This window comes from Haemorhous mexicanus, chromosome 6 (genome assembly GCF_027477595.1).
Source record: "Haemorhous mexicanus isolate bHaeMex1 chromosome 6, bHaeMex1.pri, whole genome shotgun sequence".
Classification (NCBI taxonomy): Eukaryota; Metazoa; Chordata; class Aves; order Passeriformes; family Fringillidae; genus Haemorhous; species Haemorhous mexicanus.
In genome coordinates this window covers 40915147-40941189 of record NC_082346.1, presented here as the reverse complement: position 1 = coordinate 40941189, position 26043 = coordinate 40915147, and the positions used below count along the sequence as shown (strand labels likewise).

The 26043-nt window shown below is 34.6% G+C and overlaps 1 protein-coding gene across 9 annotated transcripts in view; it reads left to right on the top strand.

The window, feature by feature from the left end:
- RALGAPA1 (Ral GTPase activating protein catalytic subunit alpha 1) overlaps positions 1-26043 on the top strand; it is a 131352-nt gene that overhangs the window by 27358 nt on the left and 77951 nt on the right. For 7 of the 9 annotated variants that reach the window (XR_009486976.1, XR_009486975.1, XM_059849918.1 and 4 more), the window contains exons 11-20: positions 118-306; positions 782-922; positions 2876-3024; positions 4229-4358; positions 5066-5303; positions 7508-7669; positions 18131-19693; positions 21619-21743; positions 23846-24062; positions 25233-25409. Coding sequence is in view for 7 of the 9 variants with exons in the window: in XM_059849918.1 (XP_059705901.1) it covers positions 118-306; positions 782-922; positions 2876-3024; positions 4229-4358; positions 5066-5303; positions 7508-7669; positions 18131-19693; positions 21619-21743; positions 23846-24062; positions 25233-25409 (3091 nt within the window). In the remaining 2 variants the exon portion in view is untranslated. The remainder of the gene's footprint in view (positions 1-117; positions 307-781; positions 923-2875; positions 3025-4228; positions 4359-5065; positions 5304-7507; positions 7670-18130; positions 19694-21618; positions 21744-23845; positions 24063-25232; positions 25410-26043) is intronic. The other 2 variants (XM_059849920.1, XM_059849919.1) reach the window with 1 other exon arrangement.

Here is a 26043-nt window from a genome sequence, read left to right as displayed (position 1 = left end):
AGGATTCAACAGTGGCTGTCTTTTTCCACCTTTATCTCTTAGAACTTGCACATTATAGAGCCCAGCTTATTTCAGATATTGTAACAGTGTTTTGTTTCTTTCTTTTTCTGCTTGCAGGCATTTCTGTTGCCAATATGTGAAGCAGCTGCCATGAGGAAGGTGGTAAAGGTGTATCAAGAATGGATTCAACAAGAAGACAAACCTTTATTTATGAAAGAACCTGAAGAAATAATGCAGTGCACAGCTGTAGATTGTGATGAAAATGTTGACCATAATTCTTCAGAGAAAGGAAAAGAAAGAGAAGAGGTAAAATATTATTAGTTAATATTTGTGCTTTAATCTGCCAGTAGAAAGAGATGTGGCTTCCTTGATAGTTTACTTGTGGTTTTTTTTTGGTCAGAGCATTTACTGGGGAAAATCAATGGTAAAATACTGTATGGACTAGCTAATTTTATCCATTATCTGTAGCTTTTTAATGTGCTTAGTTCAATTTAAAATTTCATATCATTTTATGAACTGTTTTCAAGATGTGGATTATACAGCATGCCAAGTATCAACTGTGTAAAAATTATATACAAATAAAAGGGTGACAAAAACCGTAGTTACTTCATTCAGGTACTTTAAGATAATTGCTACAAGCCTCATGAAATATTGTTGTGTCTCAGGTAGATTTTCCTGGTGTTGTTTATATTTTAGTACCTATTATATCCTTTTTCCTTTAATATAAAGCCAAAATACTTGTCTAAAACTCTGTGGAATTTTAAGAAAAAATATTTTTTAGGAAAAAGGGGTGAACTCCAGTCATGGAGTTAGAAATTCAAACTGGACAAGAAATGGCTGTTATGAAGATGCTTTGCATAAAACATCTGAAATTGATACTGAAGAGCAAAATGTACGAGCTGGAGTGCAGTCAGTATTGCAGGTATGAAACAGACTTGGTATTTAATTTTATCGAAATTATCTATCTGAAAATACCTAAAATTCTTGTTGTCAGTGCATAAAGAGTGGAATGTAGTGCAATACTTCTGCCAGAGAATCCCATGCATCTCTAAAGCATCTCTAAATTTTAAAATTATTTTATATGCAACAAGTATGGTGGTAAAGGTTAGACAAATGACACTATATCTTTATTGACCTGAAGCAGGACAATGTATAGACTAGTGCTGGATAACACAATAAAAAAAACCAACTAATTTTGCATCAGAACGTGCATTCCCCTCTGCATTATATTAGAGAAAAGATAATCCTCATGCTACTGCAACATGTTCAAATAAATATAATTAAGCTTTTATGAGAATGTTTAGAGGCTTTTTGCTTTTACACTGTTGGTCACATAAGCCAAAATATCCAATCCTGTAGTTTTTCTAGTCTTATTAATAAGGTGTGCAGGGATATTTTTTCATCTTTTTCTGAATTTACAGCATGTTTGAAAAGTTGGATGAGGCACCATAACTCTCTGGTGATATCATTAAGGAAAGCTAGAGTTGCAGTTGTACTCTAATAGAAGTTTTTTAACAGCTTCTAGGCAGTTTGACAGGGTAGAAATCATGTTAATTTCAAATGTTTAGCAAAATGTTTCACTGAAGGTGAGGCTGTGGAAAATTGGGAGGGTCTTTGAAATGCTCTTATGGTTATAAAGTGTGTGCATTTTATGGATATGTGTGGGCACATACATTCATATTGATGGGTATATGACTCTGGCCTCCATAGTATTCTTATATCCAGCAGAAAATTGATTCTGAGCAAAATAAAATAGTGTGCATTTGCCACTTTACTATGTTCACTGCTACTGTGTGTGACCTTGCTAAGTAAAACTAATTTTTACTACAGCTTGAATAATTTTATGAATGGAGTTTTCTTTTGCGCTCTACGCTATTATACATATAAAGAAACTTTGTAATTGAAATCACTTTTAAATTCAAATACATTAAAGTAATTTAAGCTTCATAATCTCTTTTCAACAACTTTTTAGAATATGAAGTGTTACTGAGAAAAGCAATACAAAGTATCTGTATCTGTTTGCAGTATACTACTAAGGCTTACACATCTGACAATGTCTTGAAGATTATTAGTGTTGAAGGTTCATTAGTTGAGGCTAGTGAATGTAAAAGTGCATACTAATAGTTTTTCATTATTAAAAATCCAAAGCTTTCAGTAGAGGGAAGTTATTACTTAAGTACCAATGACTTCCTCTACATGTAAAAAAATAATTGAAAATCTAGGTCTGAGATTCAAGTGCTTTCTAAACTTACATAAAAATATAGTAACATTTCAGTAACTGCTTCTGTAGTTCTTACAGTGTCCTTGCCTACTTTTTTTCATAATTTTCATTCTGAAGGCCCTAATTTACTGCCCCCTGAAGTCAGTCACTTTCGGGAACGGGTCCAGTTTCCCACTTCTGGTAAGCCTTACTGATCCCAGTGAATGAATGCTTTAGTTTCCCAGAACATAATACAGGCTGTGTCATGCTGAAGCACACACAGTGTACCAGGACTATTTCAAACAATTTACCATATATTGTACTAGTCAGTTCCTAGCTTAGAGGTGGAACTTTTGTGCAGCGGACTTCTTACTGGAACATTTTTTTCCATCATATTAAACTAATCATATTGAGTAGTTTAGTAGTTTGTTGAATCATCTGTCTATGAGAGCAAAAATATACAAATAAGTTTTGTAGAAAAAATAGGGAAAAGATCATTGTTGCTTAATCATTACTTCAAACTGACATATTTAAACATGCACTTCTGTGTGGATATGCAACCTTTTCGTATAAAGATTTTCTGTTATAGATTTTTTCTTCCTGGTTCTACCAACTGAATTGCTGAAAACATCAAAGTGTTTCAGGATCACAACATCCTCTCTTTTCTGCTTACAGGTTTTTATAATAAATTCTTCAAATATATTTTTTCTTGAACCTGCAAATGAATTTAAAGCTCTGCTGGATGAACACACTGATATGTGCAAACGCGTTCTCAATATCTACCGCCACATGGTAGTCCAAGTGACTATGGACAAGAAGACATGGTAAAATGCTAATGCTTTTTTCTTAGATTATTAGTTCACAACACAAATGTGAAAATTTACTTGGTAGTAAATGCTGTAGAGTGGTATTGGTTATATGAGTCAGTTCTTCTAAATCAGTAAATATACAAACTTGAACACCACAACTTAGCACAGAGGAAGTTATCTGCTTTCTTAAAGCTTCTAGTAAGCTTCTAGTTAATTCGTGGCAGCTTAGACCTCAGTGCAAAAAGGACTAAGCTGGGTTATACAGACTTTTATTAGGGAGCTACTGAGGATTTTTTGCAGGGCATTTTGCTCATGTATCAAAGCAGTAAAGTATTGAAACATAGGAAGCTTCACAGCGTTATTTAAAAATAAACACAAAAGCCCCAGACAAGCATGGATAATTATTGCAATCAGATGTGTGTCGTTCTTGACCTGTAATTTTATAGAGGAGTCTGTGTAACTGTGTTGTGCCTTTCCAGTTCTTACGGTGCCTAGCAGGTACAAGTGACCCTGCTTTAAAGGAATTTCTATTTCCTACTCCTTTAAATAGTAGTCTGTAATCAGGTACTATATTGCCACCATTCTCCATTACAAGGAAGAAGTTGCAAGGGGATTTCAAATGTCCAATTTATTCAATTTTAACTTGACTTGCGTTCAATCTGTCCTGAACTCTGGGTAAGTAAAGCTAGCGCTATGTGTCATGTAAACCTTCTCTCCTCTTCTGAGGAGCCAATTTAGCTGGCCACTGGGAAATTTGGGAGTGATAATAGTAAACAGATCCTACTAGATTGGTATTTTCTTTCCCAGTTTCAGATCAATGTAAAGAAGTGACTCTAGATCACAGTGGCAAAGATTGTGCCACACAAAATAATTGGTGAAGTATGTTAATGATAATGTAAGATTACCAGAACCTGTAATTCATGGAAAAAGAAAAAGTCCGGATTGCAAATACAGTTAAAACTTTGCCTCTAATTTCAGGCCATTGGAGGTGATAGTGGTCGAATTATTTGGAAGAAAATATTACAGGGCAACACTCTTAAGTGTGAAAAAATCTTGGAATAATTTCTTTTGCAATAACCAAGTTAGGCTCCTTGTAATCATTATTACACTTTTGGAATGTGTTTGAACAAATAAGGCTCGATTATTACCTTTAAAAATACATTGGTATGTGCAGAGGTATAACAAAATGGTAACTCTTAAGTTTAATATTGTTTTGCAGGGAGCAGATGCTACTTGTGCTGCTCAGGGTAACTGAATCTGTGCTGAAAATACCACCCCAAACTTTCTTGCAGTATCAAGGAAGAAAAAACTCCACTTTAGCTGGAAGACTTGCAGGACCTCTTTTCCAGGCAAGTAAACATCAATTCACTTTAATTAATTCAGCCTAATTTTCATTAATAGATTGGATACAGCAACCACTGTTAGCTAGTTTGTCATCTTATATCACTGGTATGTTACCCAGATAATGTGAATGGTGTGGGTCAAAGAGCTGGTTGCATTTGTTGCTTTCTGTCTTATATTTTGTTGACACTGTGACAACAGTATTTCAGGTACTGTAAAACTCAAGAATTGTTGAGTTGGACTAACTGGCAAAGATAACTGGCAGTGTGTGCAGTTTTAGCCTGCTGCCATAGTAAAATTAGCTCAAGTCAGCATGAAATCTTCTGTGTTATCCATGCCTAACTGATGGATTTTTTTATTTCTTAGAGAATTCTGTAATTACTTACAGAAAGCTGTAGGAAATCCTTTCAAAGCTGATTAGTGCAAAGTGCTGTTGTGGTGAGTTCTCAGTGACTAGGATCTGTAGAGTCTCCAGTTACTTTTGCAGAACAAAGAAGAATACATAAGATAGTGGGTCAAACCAGTTGTTCCTGTATCTAAGTCAGAGCCCTGTGTTAACACTTGATAATTCATTAAAAATCTGTATGTATTGGTAAGGACAAGAATGTCAGGACTGCAGAGAAGTTTCTGTGGCAGTTTGAAGTTTTCTTTGAAAAAGTAATATCTGAATGTTGTCAGCTTATGCTCACAATCCAACTTTTCTCTGTTCTTTTAGACTCTTATAGTAGCTTGGATCAAAGCAAATCTAAATGTGTACATTTCTCGAGAACTTTGGGATGACTTGCTGTCTGTAATGTCATCACTGACATACTGGGAAGAGCTGGCCACTGAGTGGTCACTGACAATGGAGACACTTACTAAAGTATTAGCTAGAAACCTGTATAGCCTGGACCTCAGTGACCTGCCACTGGATAAATTAAGTGAGCAGAAGCAGAAAAAACACAAAGGCAAAGGTAAGACAACACTGTAGGGACATCATTTGAATTTGAGCTGGTGTTGGGCACAAGATAATTTTGATCTCTTTTTTTTTTTTTTTAATACCTAATTAGACATCTCTGTCACCTGAAATAACACAGTTTCTTTAAGGTAAATCTGCTTTGTAGGACTGCCACAACATGATCATGTTATTTCTACAAATAGGCACATATGGAATGTAGTTCCTTAAAGTGTGTTGAATTTCAACTAAAATGTTACACCATAGTGGGTTATGCCTTTCTCCTTTTATCAAAGAAATTAACTGAGTCCCAGTCATAGCTTCTTGAAAATAACAAACACTACTCATCTGGTGAAAACTAAGCCATTGCAAGCACAATTGGAATACTGGTCCTGAAATGTTAAAAGATGAAATGTAAGGTGAACATAGCTTTGTTTGGTACTAACTGATCACTAGTTAACCCATCATGAAGATGGGTTTGGTTATGCTGAGACCTTGTGGACTACGTAAGAGAAAGTATAGTTTAACAATCCATGTGTGGTACCTGTTTTTAAACCGATTCCTAAAAAATGCATAAAATACTCTGTAAGACATAGTATGGGTAGAGGAGGTGGCTGCTTACAATGGCACAGTGCTGGAATTGGTAAGGGACAGGATGTTTGTCCTCCTGGATAGAGGTCTGGGTTGAAAGTTTCAAAACCTGCATTCTTTTCTCGGTTTGGAGACAGACCTTCTGCTTTGTTTCCACTTTTGTAAAACATGGGTAATGATAAAGTTCTCTTTTAAAAAGTGCATTGTGATCTAATAGTGAGAAGCAGGATTATATTTAGAGTGTGTAACAAAGATGTAAAAACATGTTCTTTTTAGGCTACTTTTTATCTCTTCAGTCAAACCTGAGGGAAGGTGCTTCCTATTACTATCTTAGGCTTTGTCAGTGAGAAGCAGCCTATGTGGATTCTCTCTTTTAAAGAGGATGTTACTATAGGCTTTTTTTTGCTAAAAATATTTCACATTCTTCTGTGCCTCGTCTTAAGCAGAGTCATTATTCAGCATTTTGTTTTGTTTTCTGCTGTGTGATAACTGGGCAGAAATACATCTCTCTGTTGAGAGGTTGTTCCAGACCATGCGTATTTTGTTTTCCTATACTACACAGCTTTCTTCTTTTTCTTACTAAAAACACAGGTTGAACAAAATAAAACAAACAAAAAACAAACACTAAGAAAACAAACAAAAATCAAAACAAAACCTAACCTCTCAAAAATGAAAACAAACAAACAAAAACTAACAGCAAAAACGAGCAGTCTAGTATAAGATAAAAATGTGTACAGTTATTTGAATATATATTTGTAAAAGCATTTTGAATCATCTGAGCAACATGAGGAAAATTTATGTTAACCTTCTGTGACAAAGTTTCTGAGAAAGCCTCCATTGCTAAATGTGAGTTGCAGAGTCAAGTCCAGCTTTAGAATTAATAGATATTATACAAATTATGCGAAATTTCTTTGCCCCTGTTTGTTTGCTAATGATAATGATCATGTTGGACTAGAGCTCACTTTTTCCAAAGAGATGCTCCCTTAATGATTGTAATTGTGTCAGTTTGGATTATTAATGAGCTCAGTCTGGATAAGGAAATATTGCAAATATTTGCAATAAAAATTGCAAATATCTTTACTTCACTTTTTTTTTACATCTAGCTGTTTTTGATAGCCCCTCATATGAGCTTTATTTTCTTCAATATAAATGTCAAATCTGAATTTGTTCCATCTTAATATTACTATAGGATTTTCTGTTAATTTCCAATGTTCTTTGAGTCCATCACCCAATTTTTTTTTTGCTTTTGCATTTTGTGTAAAATTATATTATCCTTATTTCATGTTCCTCAATGTTGCAGAATTATTTGGAAACCTGCACCCTCAGTATTAATGTTTTTAAATGTATGATTTTGTGTATCTTATCTGGTAGGAGCAGCAAAGGAAAAGTTACATGTATCAGACTACAACCTGTGTAAGCCCAAAAGAAAATTGCAGTAGTTTAATAGCACCAAAATTTCTGAAAAAGTTTGAGTATCCCTCAGAGTTAGTGCTAGCTGAGCTTTTAAATTCATGCTTGCTTTGGTAACTTAATTTATTCCATCCAGCTTTAAAATTTTTTGAAAGAACAGATCTACAGTCATCTGGTGATAGCAGAATAGAAGTGAATAGATTTGCAATTTTACTTTTGCAGGAGTTGGGCATGAATTCCCAAAGTCTTCTGTTGATAAGTCCTTTTCTAGAGGCTGGAGCCGTGACCAGCCGGGACAGGCACCCATGAGACAGCGCAGTGCTACAACCACCGGCTCTCCGGGAACAGAAAAGGCAAGGAGCATAGTACGGCAGAAAACAGTTGGTAAGTGTCTGTAAGAGCTGATAAAAGTGACATTTGAGAAAGGCTAAGGAACTAATAACTGACTTCTGTAGCAATGTGGATGACTTCTTTCCACAAAGGTGTACTATCTATAATGATTTGCACATTAGTTAAAGCATAAATTATGCAGCTTTATGTCTTTTGAGGGTAGCTGAATAGATTGTGTTCACTAGAATTACAGTTATTGCAAATGAAAGTAATGCAGTTGCTATATTAATTCTTGATGAATTTGATCACGTGCTTAAGCTGGATTGGAAAATAGTACTATGTATATGAAGGAGAAAAAAGCTGGAGTGGTTTGAGCATTTTTATACACTGCTCAAGATGGGTTGAGTATTTTCAAACCGTGAAAAGGAAAGTGGGGAAAAATATTCATAAGTCTGCAGAGTTTATTAAATGTGCTGTCTTTTGCTATACCCTGAATATTGCAGTAATGAAAGATTGACAAATGTGTGCAATTCTCCATTTCTGAAGTCACCTATTTCTGAATTTTATTACTTGGAGATACTCTGCTGAGTTATAAATGAGTTATACTGAACAATGCTTTAGGTGAACTCCTCAAAAGAAGACTTATTGTGTTCATATGATTTTCTTAGACTATGTTAACAGGAACTCGACTACAAATTTCTTTACTCTGTTGTTTCATCTTGATGATCTCAGTGCTATTGCTTATGCTAAGGAATGTTAAGCTGGATCTAATTTTTGTATTTAAAGAAGAACCTTTTAAGGAATATCTCTTACTTTTTTGCTATCTTTATAGTAGTAGTGGCTTTGGTCATTCTGTGTTGTTGCTTCACTGATACTTCTTGGAAGTAGGTACATTCTAACACAATTTTAAAAATTTGGGATGCATATCAGCAGTTGAATATATAATTGTGCTAGCTTTTCAGAAATTAACGTTTTCTTTCTTTTTCCAAAAATAGATGAATTTAAAATCTTTAAATTACAGAGATTATTTAGACAAAGTTTCTATTTGACTATTTCTCAAAATTCTCCATTTAATTTTTTTTTCTCTCCCAAGGCTCTTATGTGGTAGAATTAATTGTGCTGTAAGGCATACAGAAATGAGAGAAAATGAAGTCCCTACTCCAAAATTTCCTGTCGTTTTTGCACATTCAAATGCTACACAGCTTTTCCTGTATCTCATGCTGACAGCACCTAGTTTTCCTCATGGATCACAGATACTTAAAATGTAATTTCTGCTTCTCTGTAGTCTGTGATTAAGTGTAATGGTGGTTTTGTTTTAAATCTTAATTGTCTTAACAAGATAAAGCTCATGTTAAAATTTCTCCTTCACAAATTGTTAATATTTCAGATATTCTGTCAGAAGGTTATGTTGTTTGGTCCATTTATTAATGCTTTTGTTTTGCCACAATTTGAAAGATGGCTATTTATATGATGTTAGCCTTGAAATGACTGGAATTTATCCTAATCAAGCTATATATTGACCTGGTTAGTAGCAAAGTAATCTGATTTTAGTTTCACTGCACTTTAGCTTCCATGGTTTTGTTCCTTTCCTCCAATTACCTTACATATTTGATATTAATAAGCCAAGTTTGCATTACTGCAAGCAGTTAAAATTTCAGCTCTATTCATGTTGCAGAATACCAACTGTGATCAAGCATCCCAGCATTGCTAGAATGATTTTAGAAGAAAATAAATCCAAAAAGAGTTGCCGGAACCAGAATCCCAAACTCCTCAGTTTTTTTAGATGTAATGAGGAAAATGTTACTAAATGTTACGTATATCTTATCTGCCTGAAAATAGTTGTTTGTTACTGCCTCTCTGGTCTGCAAAGAGAGCTGTTCAGCTGCTTCTTAATCTGTGCCATAAATGCAGGGTCAAATAATAAAAAAATAATCACAATAAGTAAAATCTAGAACACTTTGCTGGTCAGATCTTCTCCTTCAGTTTATCATTAGGTTTGCAGACTAAGTCTGGAATTGAGTCAGACCTTAAATATATTGCATGATATATGATTTGTATTACATTCCCTTTGATTTTGAGTAATATATACTCTGAATATCTGAATAAGGGGGATGTGCATGTTGAATATTTTATGGTAAGTAAAAGCTGTAGTTTCTTTTTCATCTGTTTTATGTTGTACACATTTTTGTGTACACCTTTGCACCTCTATTTTTTCAGCCATCATCATGCCAGCACACATTTATTGCTGCACCAAATATGTGTGTGTGCGTGTTACTCAAGTAAAAATCAAAGCTGTTTTGATATGCAGTGTGTACATTTTTAGCTTGAGCTTATTTAAAATAATTTTTGTAAAGGGCCTTTAAGCATAGTATGCATATGGGTTGAAAAATCTGTAAGGTTAGTTACAAGAATTTTGTCTTAGGCAGCAGGTTCTGGTCCTATAAAAATATCATGTCAGAAAGAATTTACTTACCTATTGTTCTACTTTTGTATAGTCAGTAGTGGAACGTTAGAAACTATAAAATGTCTACATGTTCTGATATTGTCTGCCTCCACCTGACTATTTAATTGAATGTAATATGGTGGAAAAAAATCCAGTCAAATTAAAAGGAACACTTCATGTTAAGATTTGTAATCAACACAGTATCCAATATCAAAACCTTTATTTATTTAGAATAATTTAGCCTGGAAAAGATAATATTTACCTTAATATTTACTGTGTGGTTTTTATTTTTTCTCTTGCCTACATTCATTGTAAGATTCACAGTGATGAACGTAATGCATCTAACTATAACTATATCCTATTTATTACTGTATCTCTTATCAAACTGATACTAAAGCCTTACATGTAATTGCCTTTTTAAAAAAAAGTTTCTGTCGTACAAAGTTTACTAGAGTTTTGCTTCAGTCTTAAAAGGTCTGTCTTTCTGAATTGTTTTTTCAAACTGAATTTAAGACTCCACTTATGTTGTGCTGCATTTGTCAAATGTATTTTCTGCTCAATGTGACCTGCCCAGGTTATCTGCATGTTGTTATTAGCAACAATTCTTTAACCTGGTTTTGAAGTGTGATGTGCTCGACTTTCACTGCACTCCATTCACGTACATTTGATTCCCATGCAGATCAGGAGCACTAAGATCCTAAGTCTATATTTCCTGTTGTTTTGAAAATATAGAGAGAAAAAATTAAGTATTGCAGTGGCAATATTTATGCTAGATACTCTGAATTTTCCTTAAAGAATTTTATCAGCAATAATTTTTAAACAAGTTAGCAAATTTACAGCAGTATGAAATGAAGCTACTTGAAGCATAGGATATTACTTTTTTTAAGAACTTCCAGAGTACTTTGAGGTTGAATGCAGTATTAGTTCTTGCTGTGTCTCACTCTGACAGAGAAAAGCAGATGTCAAAGATTCATTTAAATCTATTAGAAAAGCTGCAGATATAGCCGTGATTGTAATACTACAATTCTTATGTACATTTTGTATTCTGTAGGACTGTTGGCAGGATGTTAGATATGAAAAGGTGAATAAACATTAGTTTGGCAAGATTTATCCAGTATCAATTAAAAGCCAGACCCCATGGATAAAAAAATGTAATGCTTTTCATTGTTAAAACATTTCACTTCAGTAATTTAATTTTTAATGTGGAACTATAACAAGCTTTATTGCAAATTTCTCCACACAGAACTGATCCTTTTCTCCTTATGATTTTGAATCTCTTTTGGAGAACATGAATTCAAGACTATGGGTATATGTGTGATACAGAGATGCATTTTCAGGATAAAATCAAAGGAAACTAGAAAAATACAAATGTAGTACAAGTTACTTTTCCTGTTAAAAAAAAATCAAATTCAGAGTGCTTGTGGAGTAACTTTAACTTTGATTTTTCAACACCTGATGCAGTGGGAAAATGTGTTAATTAGCTTCTTGATTTCAAATGCAAAATCTCTGTAATCGTCATAATAAAGGCATTGTTGCTGCTTTACATAGAAGTTGAAAACTCAGAATGTCTTATGTGTCCACTGATTTTTTTCTTTCTTACAGCTCTGCCAATATCTGCCGTGCTGAAATGTTTTAATTTTTTGAACTTTCTTCCTTTTTATCTTTGTTTTCTCTGTTGCTGCTTTTTCTGTGACACAAGCCTTTCATTATAGTCACTCTTCTTTTTTCCTTCCCCACTTCTTTCTTTTCCTTTTTAAAGCCATGAGAAGCCGATCCATTGGTGAATGTGCTCTGCCATCGGCCTATATACGCAGTGCTAAAAGTGCTCCTGTTCTGATCCATACTTCCAAACCCTTCTTGCCTGATATTGTTCTCACTCCCCTTTCTGATGAGCTTTCAGGTAGTGCCACCTCTGCTAATTTCTGCACCCCCTTTATCACTTTTTTAAACCTTCTGCTTTCAAATTCTGCTAAACCATTAAATTTTTCAAAGTAAAAATACTTTGGGGATGGTGGGAGAGGGGAAGAGATTAAGAATTAATATCTTGAGTTTTGTAAGATACCATGCTATTTTACAATTCATTCTGGAACTGTTAGAAGTTAGTGCTGTGCCAATGTTTACTATCATAAAAGAGAAAATTGGGGAAATCTTTCCACTTTTCCAATTTATTGGTAAGCAGTAATACAATATCTGTCTACCAGAGATTACAATAAATCTAAAATTTTTATTTTGGATGAGTGAGGGAGGGAAAGGAAGAAATTTTACTTTAATTTGCCATTTACATCTTTCTGTGTAAATTTTTTTAATTTAGTGTCATAGATGTTGTGTGAACAACCGTGATGATACACTTTAGCTCCCATGAAAAAATAATATGGTATCATATAATATCCTTTAGAATGTGCCTGTTTTTCATTACTATATAAAACCATGAAAAAAAATCTGTAGTGTGGAATTCTCAAGTGTGATATTTTGGTGTTATTTTCCAAATGATCGATTTTCTAGGATTGTGGTTTTCCTCAGCATTCTGTTTGGTCCAGCAGGGTGGTTGGCTACAAGTTGGACAGTAGCTTACTTTGGATACTTTTCTTTGAACAAATAGATTCAACAACTAGAATTATCACAGACTTTTAAAATACATGTTTTCAGATAAAGTTCCAGATATTACATAGGTATAAATTTGTAATGTGTTAAGGCTGACTATGCCTTTGTATCAATGAGTGGAAAAAAAATGAAAGCACAGTGGGAAGACTATATATAGTCAAAATGGCATACAAATATAAGGACTTCATGACAATAATATTTTTATGAAAGATTTTTTTTTCTTTTCTGTCTCTCCTGCCTGTCTTTGTTACCCAAGAAGTACCAAGAACTGTATCTTCATAATTGTATTTTGTCATGTGTCACATGTCACAAAATTCTTGTTGTGAAACAGAAACTCGATGCCTTAGTATTCAGCCTGAAACCATTATTGAAAAATTAAGAAAGTTCAAAGAACCCACTCTAGAGAGACCAGACTTTCACAATGGACAATTACAAAGTATTTGAATACAATTCTTGACACCACAAACAAAATTTTAAAAAATACAAATTATATGTAATAAATAATAAAAGTATGAGCACAAAGAGTATCTCTTCTGAGATACAAGTGATTAAAACTTAGAGTTTTTATAGGAATGATACGTAAACAACCTATTAGAAAATGTGTCCTACCTGGCCATAGTGCTGTTGGAAATAGTGCTTAATGAAGACCTTAAGAACACCTGCAGAAGTGTTATGAGCTTTCACGTGAAATATTATTTCATCACATAATTACTGATACTTAATTACCCTTTCTTAAACAAAGCAAAAGTGCTTTTGTAGTCAGTTTTATCATCAATGTTCCATAAAAGTCCTGGCTTGCATATTACTTCTAATGTGTCCCAGACCTGCTGCCTCTCTTGCTATTATTCTTTATGTTGATAGTCATCCAATCCAAAAACTGCATGACCTATAATTATAAAAGTAAAATGATGTTACAGACTGTTGCACTTCTAACATAGAAAAAGTCCTAAGCCCTTCCTGGTTTTGATGTCTTCTCAAACAAATGAATGTTGCAGCAGCTTCATGATGTGCCCAAGAATCTTGACCATTGCCAGAAAACTAAAAAGCTCTAGTGAAAAAAAGCAAGCTATTAGAGTGTTGATGGGGAAATAACAGAGAAAGAGAAACACTGTCCACTGGATCAGAGTGCACTTTGCTCTTTTAATTTTCTGCATTTTTAATTGTGCTCTCTTTCTTCCCTTTTTATTTAAACATGAAGCTTTATCATTTTCTTGCCTTTTCTTCTTACGTTAAATATATTATTTTCTGAAAGCCTTCTGTTTCCAGACATACAGCATGTAATTTGGGAAGGAATCAGATTGTTTCTATTGTCTATTCTAGGTAATGAATTATTTTAGCTAGTTGTGACAGATGTTCATCTTATTACAGGATTATATTAATATCCCTGGTATCCAAAATTATTTTACAATCCAACATAATTTGAAGGAGAGGACACTTCAAATTATTCCAGAATAATAGGCTGCCTAATATTAAGTTTTTGGAAGTAGTTTTCAGCTTCTTTTTAGCTATGAAACTCATAATTGAAAGGTGGACCCACTAAACTCTGGTGAATCTGGGCAGGTAGTCTGACAGAAAGTGTTCATGACCAGACTTTTACCTTATGTACTGTATATTAATTTTCAAGAGTAAGGCAGAAAACCTGATCATCAGGTAAGGCAGAAAACCTGATTATAATTTGAAGATCAGTCAGTAGGTTGAAAAAATATATTGCAGAAGTTCAATATTGACATCAAGTCATCTAGCATTATAGAGGATGATTTTCCTAAGATTGTAATTCCTTCATGTAGTTTCAGTTATGCTGTATTTCCGTGTGCAGAATATTTGCAACTTTTCAAGTAGTATCTGGAAAGTGGAAGTGATTTATGCTCTAAGGCGCTTGGTTAATAAAGTGATTTGGTTTAGTATATCTGTTGCAAATCTGCAATATTTCTAAAAGGAACTTTCCTTTAGCCTGTCAGAATCATAAGAAATCCAGTCTTACACATTTACAAGATAACCAGGGATATGCCCATTCATTCTGTAACCCTTGGGGATTTTCACGTACAAGACCTGAAAAAAAGTGTCAGTGAGATGTAGACAAGATTCCTAGAAGCAGTGGGCAAACTAATTAGTTGTGGGTGGGAGATTTTTCCTTATCTACTGGGACTAAAAGAGTCAAGTATTATTGTGAAAGGGAGATGTATATTATGCCTTTACAACCTTACTCCCAAATCATTAAGTAATCATTATGATGAAATAGAAAGAAATCATAATTGTAATGTCAGTGTGGCTGTAATTATTCTTTAATCCCAGAAACACACAGAATGCCTGTGTTCTCTTTAAAAAAACCCCAACTATTGAAAGCTAAGAAGCAAAACATGGGTTTTTTCTCCAGTTCCCAAACAGTCTTTGCATGATGAAACACAAACCTGCCCCAGTGTTATACAGCGATCTTCTGTTAGCACTCATGCTATCTTGTCAGAATGTGTCTCTCCATGAGTTTTTATTTTAGGATATCTGTGTCACATTTGATGCTGAAAAGCTGCCTTCTCTTTCTGCCTTCTGGCAGCAAAAGGAGAGGCAAGGCTGACTTAGGACAGTAGTGGTTGTGTGAGATTGGCCAGATGTACCGATTACAATCTTTTCCTTACTGTGCATATGAGGAATCAGGGCAGTGTTTCTCCTAAGGGTGCTCAGGGTCAGATACAAAGGGTCAGCCTGCTGTCACGCCATCTCCTTGGGAGTTTTAGGTGTCCCAGTCTGACTGTGCACCTGTGTGCAAGGGTGAGCCCTGGTTGTAAAGGAGCAGTTCATTTGGGTTTTAAATGTTGTGTTTTCAGTGCTGGTATCGCAATAACGTTTTTAATTTCCTCTGTTTCTTCCCGTTCTACAAATAAGAAATCTCTATTGGTGCAAGCACATATTTCTTTGAAGATGTGTACTTGTGTGTGCTTGTCATGAATATGTGAGCACCTAAAATTAATTCTGGATCAACATTGAAATGAATCTAGCTGAATTTATTTCAATGTGTGGAGCTGCTTTGTGTGCATTGTGAGTTCTCTGTCCGATTATTTTTAGCATCCTAGAAGGTCATGATCACTGCATGCATGCACAGCATGGAATTTCTAGGCTGCTGCTTTAGACAAGGTTGAGTTTATAATAGATTTGAAAAATGCATACTGAGGGCTCAAGATGAGATCACTGTATCACAGTTGCATGTGTTAATCTCATATATATAATTGTGAATACTTTTGACTGAATCCTGTGGTCCCTTCTTTACAGCTGTAAGAAATAGCTTGAGACTACATTAGCATAACTTCTCTTAGTCTCTGCCTAAGTCAATAGGGAGTTTGAAATAACAGTTCCAACTAGAGAGAGACATGATTCGTTTCAGAGGGTGTTAATTCATGTAGTTAGTAATAAGTTGAATAAGAACAATGGTGGGAAATTCGTTGCTTATCAAAGCTGAAGAGAAAAGGAATAATAGATTTGCTGTATTTGATAAGTTTTCAGTTAATGTTTATTTTCTGAGATAGTTTGGATGTCTATTCTCTTTTTCCAATACAGATCTCTCAATTTCCTGTCTAATAGCTTCTTTAATAGTTCAGTAAACTTTGTATAAGGTCAAACTGTTACTCTCAAATTTTAACTTCTTTGAAAAATTGAGCATGGAAATAGCACTTTTCGTCTTCTTGGAACACATGTTTAGTTATGTACAGACATATCTCATTCATCTGGTTTATATGCTTTGTTATGAAGGAGAATATGAGAAAATGCAGCTCCATCTCTAACATTCTCAGAAAACTGTAAGCAGCTCAAAACAGGTTTTAAAGGGACTTCAGATTATCAATATTCAATATTACTGAAATATATATAGAGAGATAAATTAACTATCAACATTAAATACTTAGTGATATTTTTATATAATATTTAATAATAATAGAAATATTTTAAAATGTAATTACATACATAGTTACTTTATTTTAGCTGTAACACAGCAAAGTTAGGGGAGGGAAGGGGCCTTAAATTTTGTTCTGATATTAAGTAAATTCACCATTGCAGTCCTGAAGTTAAATCATCTAGATAGAACAAGAAGGTAAGTCTGTTCATTGTGGCAAATAACTCTTGCTGGTGTTAATTTAAGCTATTTACTGTTATTCCTGAATTTTAAAGCATCTCTACAACTTTTTAAGTACTAGGTAATAAAAAATAAATCTAGAGAATAAAGGATTCCATCAGAAAGAAACCAACAGAAAATTGAGTAAACTGGTTTTACCTTGCTCTTTAAGTGCTTATCTCATAAAAGGACTGGAAAGGATAGCAGTTAGTTTACTCGTCTGTAATGGATATTTAGTCTTGCCTACAGTGGTAATTTGATAATATATAGTATTCCTATAACATAGTAGGAAATCTGAGGAGATGCATGAAGGTTCTTTATTTTTGTGGATGATGTGAAATGAGCTGAAGATACTTCTGTACAATTCCTAGGTGATCCATGTTGGAACTGCAGGTTTCATTACAGTTAACTGATTTTTACTGACACTAACATATTAAGAGTCTCAACAGAAACAATGAATCACTAATTTAAATGGTAATAACAAATTCTGATCTTTGCATAAACAAAAGTGGGTTTACTCTAATGTTTGCTGTTGTGAGGCTGCAGGATGTTTTTTGGTATCAGAGTACTTGATTCTGTAATACTCATAAATGTTACATTTCCCAGAGTAAAACTGGAAGAAGAGCAGGAGGTAAGCCTTCATTAGGTATTTAGTTTCATATTTTGAAGATGAGAGACAAAACATTCTTCTGGGGGAAAGGGGTATATCTTTAAATTATCTGTTATGTATAGTCATCTTTTTTGTATGGGGCCAGCTCTTCCTTGTCATTTAAAAGCTTTAGTCCTTAGATGTACACTGTCAAAATACTTATAACTGTGTTATAGTATTCTTTCAGAAATCTCAGTAATTTATATATATACACATATACATATATACATATTTTAATTAATGATTTGCCACTTCAACAGACAGATTTTCCAAAAAACATCCTTGTTATCTTTGGAATTACCCATTTTTCTGAAGATGTAAATTCCACAAAGGGAGTACTGCTGTTGAGCTAATTTGTATTCCAATAACCATTTCCTGAACAAGCTAGCTGGAATAATATTGGTTGAATTATTGAACTTATTGGCACAGCTCTAGCTTTAACTGTATTTCCAAATGTTCCATGACCTCACTGTTTGTTTTCATGCATGTTAACATTTAAAACTGTGTTCTGATGGTCTAACTCATTTATATTACATTCTGTACTGGATATTATGTCCGTGTGTTTTTAACACTCTAGTATTGGAAAAAGTGTTTTTGTTGTACCTAAGAAAACAAGGTTCTGAATTTTTCTGGCTTTTTAAGTCACATCATTAGGATGTAGTGGTAAATATATATTGTCTCTTTATGTAAATTTTCGTGCATGTTACATATACTTTTTTCCTACAGACATTGACGATGCTCAAATTCTTCCACGTCCACATCGAGTCAGACATTTTTCTCAGAGTGAGGATGCTCCAAGTGAAGTTTTTGGTGCATTAAATGAAGAACAACCACTGCCACGAAGCAGCAGCACCTCTGACATCCTGGAGCCATTCGCAGTTGAACGAGCCAAAGGTGCAGTTCCTGTCATTGACAGTTCATCCCATCATGCTCCAAGCTTACAGAATTCCACTGAGACCTCTTCAATGCTTAGATCCACTGAAAGCCATATCACTGATACAAATAGCAGAGAGTCCTCCTTGGAAGTTGGGGATAGTATTTATGACCATCTTTGTCATTTAATAGGGCCGGTAGAATTTGCAAACACTGCCTTTGAACAAAGCCAGTATGTTGACCTTGAAGGTGAAGATGATCTCCTTTCCTCTCTGAGAGAATATCTAATTAAAGAAAAAGAAGAACTTTGCGGTAACTTTGAGATAGATAAATCTGAGGCTTCTGCTCATGAAGTTGATACATCAGTAAGTAGGAATGATAGATTACCACTGGATGGATTAGAAAATAGAGATCAGACTGGTCAATGCACAACTAGCAACGCTGTTGCAGAAAGAGGCAATAACACAGAGCTGCAACTAGAACAAAACCCAAGTGGCTTTATAAGTAATATTGCACCTACTCAAGTAGACTTTTTTACAAGAAATCAAGCACTCAATAAAGCCAGACAGTTAGATATTGATAAACAATATGAAAGCGCATTTGATCATGGGTCAAGTAGTCCTAGCAGCAAAGAAGGGAAGAGATATCTGTACAGGCAAGCTGCCACTGAAACTGATGTAGATTTAGTTGTGGAAGCACCGGTAGCTGAAAAGCATAAAAGTGTCCAGTTTAATGAGAAAGTGACCAACTCACGTATTGTCCACGCAAAGAAAATTCTTACTAAAGCACAACTTGATCCTCACATCACAGGCACAAGCAAACTGGCACCAGCTAAAAGAAGTATATCTGAAACTGTAACTCATAGGGCCAAAATCATGAAAATAACAACTAAAAAAAGAAACAGCGTTCATGTTACTTTTAGGCCATCTACAGAATCGGTCCAGTTTTACAATCCTCTTGAGAACAAAGAGGCTGCTTGGAAAGCAAGGCTTCGTAAACTTGGTGGCTTCAGTAGTAACAGTAGTGGTAGCAGCAACAGCAGTACCAGTGCAAGCAGTAGCTCATCAGCTGCCACAGAGCTGGTTAGACCTGGAATATATAGGCATCTAGATGCAGTCAATACTGCTTCAGCTGGCAGCAAGCAAGTTAAGGAATCTACAGAAAATCAAGCAGCTGTGTTGCAGAAAGAAGGTCTTGCCGTTAGTCAGTTCCAATGTCGTAGTGCCTTTAGAGCACCAGGTCAGGAGTCGGCACAACAGCAGGGCTCCCTGGGTGGTGTTTATAAAACTGTTGTACATGCTCTTTCGAAGCCGAAGGCAAATGTTTCCCCACAGAGGCAGAACAGAATGCCAGCAGAGGCTCCACTGAGGGATCTGTACAGTCATGTAATGGGCTATTTTGGAAGGAAAGCTGCAGGTGAGCACTAACAGTGTGCAGAGCACAAAGGGAGAAAGGCAGCACCAGTTTGGCTTAATGCAACTGAAGCAAGCTCTGATAAGCAATCAAAAGGCTTTGGGATGATCACTGCTTTCCCTGTTTGGTTATGCATGCGCCTATAGCCAGCTGATTTTTCTCCCAGCATAAGTTACATTTACATACTTTAAATTACTAATTTTTCCTTTCAAGATATTTAGTTGAACCGCTTTTCTGCTGAAGATCATCAGATCAGGGAAGAGGAAGAGACAGTAAATGACCTAATAAAGTTTTAAGCCTTGAGACTTTTGAATTTTTATCTACATTGCAGAGCCTTCAGATTAAGCCTACTGAAGGATTGGCAATGCATATTTTATCAGAATGTGTTATTCCACTCTGAGTGTAGTTTTTTTTTTGTCAGAAGGACCTGGCTCCCAACCAACTAGGTTGAACTAATTGTATTTCTGGTTCATTTAGTGTGTTTTCTTCTTCCTCCTCATCCTCTTCCTCCTTTTCCTCCTCCAAAACAAAACCAAAAAAGAGCCCCTCAAATTTACATTTGGAGGTCATTTTAGATAGTTTTTTTAAAATAGTCCAAAATAGCAATCTGCTATTACTGGAATGATTTCATTACAACAGTTCTCTGAATCTAATCATAAGGTTTTGTTTGAGTCTGTTTCCAAACATGTCGTAGCCCTTCCTATATTCATTCATTCAAATGGCTGCAGTTAAATCTTGGCAACATCTTCCATTACTTTCTTTTTTTCTTGGAATCTTGGATGTTTGTGAAGGGCTTGTGATAGTCTTTCACCTGCTAACTATGAGACCTCTGTGGACTGATCAAAAAAGAAGACTGCGACTCTAATATACATTGTTTTAGTTCACATAACTGTAAATGAACAAGAAATTAACTTTCAGCGGTAATGCAGGTTTTCTTTTTTTTCCATTGTTATGCTGGCATGATTAACAGAGGATTCTGCAATGCATCCTGCATCAAGATGTTAATGCCACCTGAGGGCAGTCTTTGTAAGCACAGCACCTGAGAGCGGTACTGTCACGGATCTCACAAAAATGATTTGCTGCTCTTCAAAAATTAGACGTCTGACAAAGACATATTTAGGAAGCAGCAATTTTAGAAGTACCTGTTATTTTAAATCCAACATTTAACAGAAACTCATTGTTAGAATAAAATGCACTGTGGTATCATGATAGATGACACTGAGGGAAAAATTTGTATAAAGAGAACATGAACTGGAATAACTTGAAGATTTTAAAGGCTAATATCTTAGAGTCAGGTGTAACAGCCACAGCTAAATATAAACAGTATAGTTACATCAAAAAATATAACATGAATAAAGGAGTGAGCTTCATTAATTGCTCGTAACCATTGATCATCTAAAGTTAGAACTTTCATTCCATGTACTAGCATGTAATTTTGTTATGTAACGTTTTGTTTGCACTATTCATACTAACTGTATACAGTGCCACATTGCCATTTGTCATTAGTTTCTATTACAACCTAGTTTACTTTTTCCACTACATTGCTTTTCATTAGGAATGCAATGAAGAAGGACCCTGAAGAAATCACATAATTTTTTTACAATTTGTTACTTACTTGTGATATGGAGGAAGAACATATGCTTTATCCTTAAAACAAGCATTAACAACTTTGAGTAGTGCTTACCTATAAGCTTCCTGCTCTTAAAGGTGGAATTGGAAATCAACTAACCCGTGCTTAGTGGGAAGAAGAAGCCATACTAATTCTGAGAGTAGAATCTGCTTTAAAAGAGGAACATTCCTAAAATGCATGTTTGGCAATTTTGATTTTTAAATTTCTGTTAACTAGCAGGTTTTTTCATTTGTTACCTTTTGTTTTGAAAATGTCTTAATGTGCTGTTTACTATAAATGGTTGTTCATTTGCTTTTAGCTAATAGAGAGGACATGAGTCAAAAGCTGCACCCTATTGATAGTGATATTGGCAGTAGCAATACAAATGTTCCTGACCTCATGGACGAATTTATAGCTGAGAGACTCCGCAGTGGTAATGCACTGGTAAGGCTTTACACTTGCTACTCCTCAATACCTAAGTCTCCATATATGCATGAACTTGTCAAAGACATGATAAATCAGTTCACTACAATGTATTTCTGTGGCTCTTATGAATCAGAATTAATTATTCCTTGCCTTTGGCATAGATTCTAGCCATTTTATAGAATTTGTGTTTTCATATCTATTAAATCTTCGTTGTGGAAGCAATGCAGAAGTTACTGTCAGATGAATAGTCTCATTGTATTAAACAGCCATAATTGCACCTGCAAAGATGCCTGCCTGTACATAGACTCTTTCAGAATACTAGTTAAAATGTACATTTGCAGTCCTCAGCATGGTATGTAATTGAGTAACATGCTGTAGTACAATACTGTTCTCTACAGTATAGTCAATGCAACAGACTACAAAACAACTCAAATATATTTTTTTTCCTTTTTTTTTTTCACTTCCAAGTGTTGAATAATTTCTTGTAAATTGTGCTTTTCTAATAAAATCAACTTTCTCTTGCCTTCTTACACTTTTCCAAAAGCATAATGTTGTTTGGAATGGCATTCATAATAAGAATTTTTTAATCAATTTGAAATTAAGAATTTCTGGTTACTGTTGAATACTTACAACTGATTTGAAGAGCTAAGTGATTATTAAGTAGCAACAAAAGGGAAAATACTAAAAAAAAGTTGCAAATTAAGAACAGAATGGGTAACAATTTAAAGATAGTGTTTCAAAATTGTTTAGTTCCTTTTGCTTTGAAGTTTTCAAGGTCATTTGAAGACATGCTTCTGTAGACATACTCCTATAGAAAATTGTCAGTAGAGAAGTTGGTGATAATAAGGGACAGAAGAAGATTCTTCACAGTTATTAAAAATTGTTTATTTATCATCATCTTTTATAAATGGCAAGAAAGGATCTACAGAGTTTGTCCATATGTATACCTTTTTTTCTCTTCTGTATTGAACTCATGTTTATGAAACTTGATTGTTGGCACAAAGTATTCTTGCTAGTAAGTCTTGAGTTACACAACAAAATGCTAACTTCTAGTCGATGAAAAAGGCTAACTTAGTCTGAAAATTAATAAACCAGAAATCATCACAGCTGGTTCCAGAAGAGAGAAAGGGAGGGATTACTCTTTGTTTGGAGAATTGATAGATTACTCTTTGTTTGGAGCATTTTCCTCAGGTAGCAGAAAAGAGCTGAGATAAGTTTGATAAATACTGAAACTACCAAAACTACCACTCATTTTTTTCAATTAGCATACAACAGACATGCCTCCTTAAAGCAGTGTCAACTTACTAAGATTAGTTTTAGACTGCTGTATCTATTGAATGCTAAAACCATATCATGAAAAGCTCTGAGTTAACCTAAAATTAGTAGTAGAGTAGTAAAAGAATGCAGAACTGACTGGGCCTGATGTAAAAGGAAGGCATCTTTAGTCTCATAATGCATACAAATTTCAAGGCATTTCATAAAATGGCATTTCTACTTTGATATCTCTTCCCTCTCAAGCAAACAGTACTATCTGTGGAAAAAAATGCCTTAAAGAAAGACTTCAAATAGACCACCACCGTACTTGTAAATGAACAAATCTGCATGCCTTACTTCTGTTATGTGTGGTCTTTTGTGTTCCAAACCACTACTGAAGTGGTGTTTTAACCATAAGATCAATGCATGAATTAGTAAATTAATTCGCTCCTTCTATAAATTAAGTTTTTTAATATAGTATGGTGGCCTGTAGGCCATTGGGTCTGAAACCAAGGTTAGCAAGTTTTCTTTAGTTATTTAGATGTAGTATACTTTTTAAATATTTTTATCTCTCATGTCTTACCTACCATGTGGCCCATGCTACTCTGAGTCCTAGCCTTTAACAATATGCATCCAAAAATCCACTGTGCAAACAAAATTTGTGTTTATGAAATTCTGTGACTGCATGGGTTCTTCATTTGGGGGTTTGGAAAGTCTTGGTATTTAGAATGATTGCAATTTCTGGTTTAGGTGCTTAAGAACTGTTTGTTACATTCTGATTTCACCAAATGTGGGATTGCTTTTTCCATTTTATGTAAATAAGCCATCCAAGATTGCAAGATAATTTATGTATCTTCAATGTTTAGAATGTGACAAGAAGAGGAAGCAGCCCTGGCAGCCTGGAAGTTCCTAAGGACCTTCCTGATATATTGAACAAGCAGAACCAAATGCGTCCTGTGGATGACCCAGGCGTGCCTTCCGAGTGGACGTCGCCTGCGAGCGCGGGCAGCAGTGACCTCATCAGCTCAGACAGCCACTCGGACTCCTTCAATGCCTTCCAGTATGACAGCCGCAAATTTGAAAGCAAGTACATTTTTCCACAAGGAATAGCATTTTTGGTTAATGTAGTGCAAATTTTCTTTGTTTCATCTGTTGTTTTATTTTTTTTTTTCTTCAGATAAAGTTGTTTGCCAGCAATTTTCTGTCGAGAGAGATTATTTTGATTTTTCCATTGAAATCATTAGCAAGTTAATGGAACAAGGAAGGTTCTTACAAGAGGCTATTGTTTTTTTAGTATACCAAAAGAAAAGAGCGCTGGAGTACTACTATGCAGTTGAGGAGAACATAATTGAACAGAAGTTAGAAAGAAATATTGTCACCTCTGTGGAGCGTGTCTATCTGTTTTGCACAAAATATAAATATTAAAGCTTATTTATTTTGGAAATTATTTTAATTCTTTTGGAAGTGCTTAGGTAAAACTTGAAGAAAGGCTTCTGTTATTTTTACCACGGTCTTGGTGTAGCTATAGATTAATCAAGATATTAAGTGTAATATCATGGTACAATTAGTGTGCTTTATTAAAATTAGTGTGCTTTGTTCAATAACATAATGCTTTTCATTCATTTTTTTTATCTATTCCCACTCTTGTTTAACAAAAGGGGTCATTTTGGCTGCTAGGAATTATGACATCTTGTGTTATATAAGATAAAAATAATATTTACATAATAGAATTTTTGGAAGAAATTACAATTTTTATATATGTCTCCATTATGCAAATAGTCATGGCATTTAAACCTACATTTCGGCCTGACAGTTTTTTCATTAATGTTGAGGATAACATTTGTTAGTGTCATTTGCTGTAAAATTTTTAGTTTGAAGTTAGTACTTTCACAACAAACTTGAATATTTCTTCTAGTTTGTAAATTTTACAAAGAAATTTCTTAGTGTATGATTCCATTATTTTTGTGTTATTCAGATATAGATGCACTTACAGCAACTAAGCAGAATACAGATGTGCAACAAGAATGTCTTCTGCAGATACCAAGTCATGGATTTTTGACAGGAAAGAGAATATTCATAGTAGCGAATACTTTCTGCTGTTGTATTTTATTTAAATTTTGCAACAGTGTGCTAGTAGCATAGAAGATGCACATTCAAGGTTTCTGTTTAGTTTGGCAGTCCTGGGCCTCTGGGTTTTTCTTGTATTAGTGGTATTTTTATGCTGTAAGTTAATACAATGCTTTCCTCATACAGATTTCAGCTTTGGCACCGAGGCAGGGACACCAGCTTCTACTGACGTTGATGCAATTTCAGGACAGCAACAAAGTGCTGAGGAACAAGAAGTGGCCAGTCTAACTACACTCCACATAGATTCAGAAACAAGTAGTCTCAATCAGCAACCATTGTCTGCTGAAGCTGCAACTATTACTGGTAAAGTAGATTTAAAATAAAAAAAAGTATTTATGTCAGAAAATTTTCACCCATCCTGAAGAATACAACCTCCAGCATCTGCCAAGAATCTATATTCTATTTAAGATGATTCCCTTATTTCAATTATTTTTTGATTGCTATTGAAAAGTAATATGTGAAATAACATAAGTGGAAAACCTTTGTCTAATTTAGTTATCCATGGTCCTAAATGTATTTTAAACCCTTCATGAGAAAATCTATACAAATACCAAGGAGAAACTCTTACATCATAATGTATGCTAGATCTCTTACAAATGTCCTTCTATTACTGGTAGTTAAATAGTTAATTTTCATGAATTGTTTTTGCTGTGGAAGGCTTTCACAGTGCTCCTTCAAACCAGTGTATCATATTGAAGTATCTTGGGATTCTTTTATATGCATCCATCTTAATATCACTTTATATTGTCTGTTGTGTAACTGAGAGGTTTTTTTATGCGAAATGTTATTTATTTGGCCATGTAATATCACTTTGCACTTGTATAACTGAAAAGTGATGAATTAACCAAAATTGAATGGGCTTCTGTGTGAAAGAGAGAATGCTTCTCTATGAGGATGATCTGAAAGAACGATCTCTGACCAGATTTTGTACATGAGA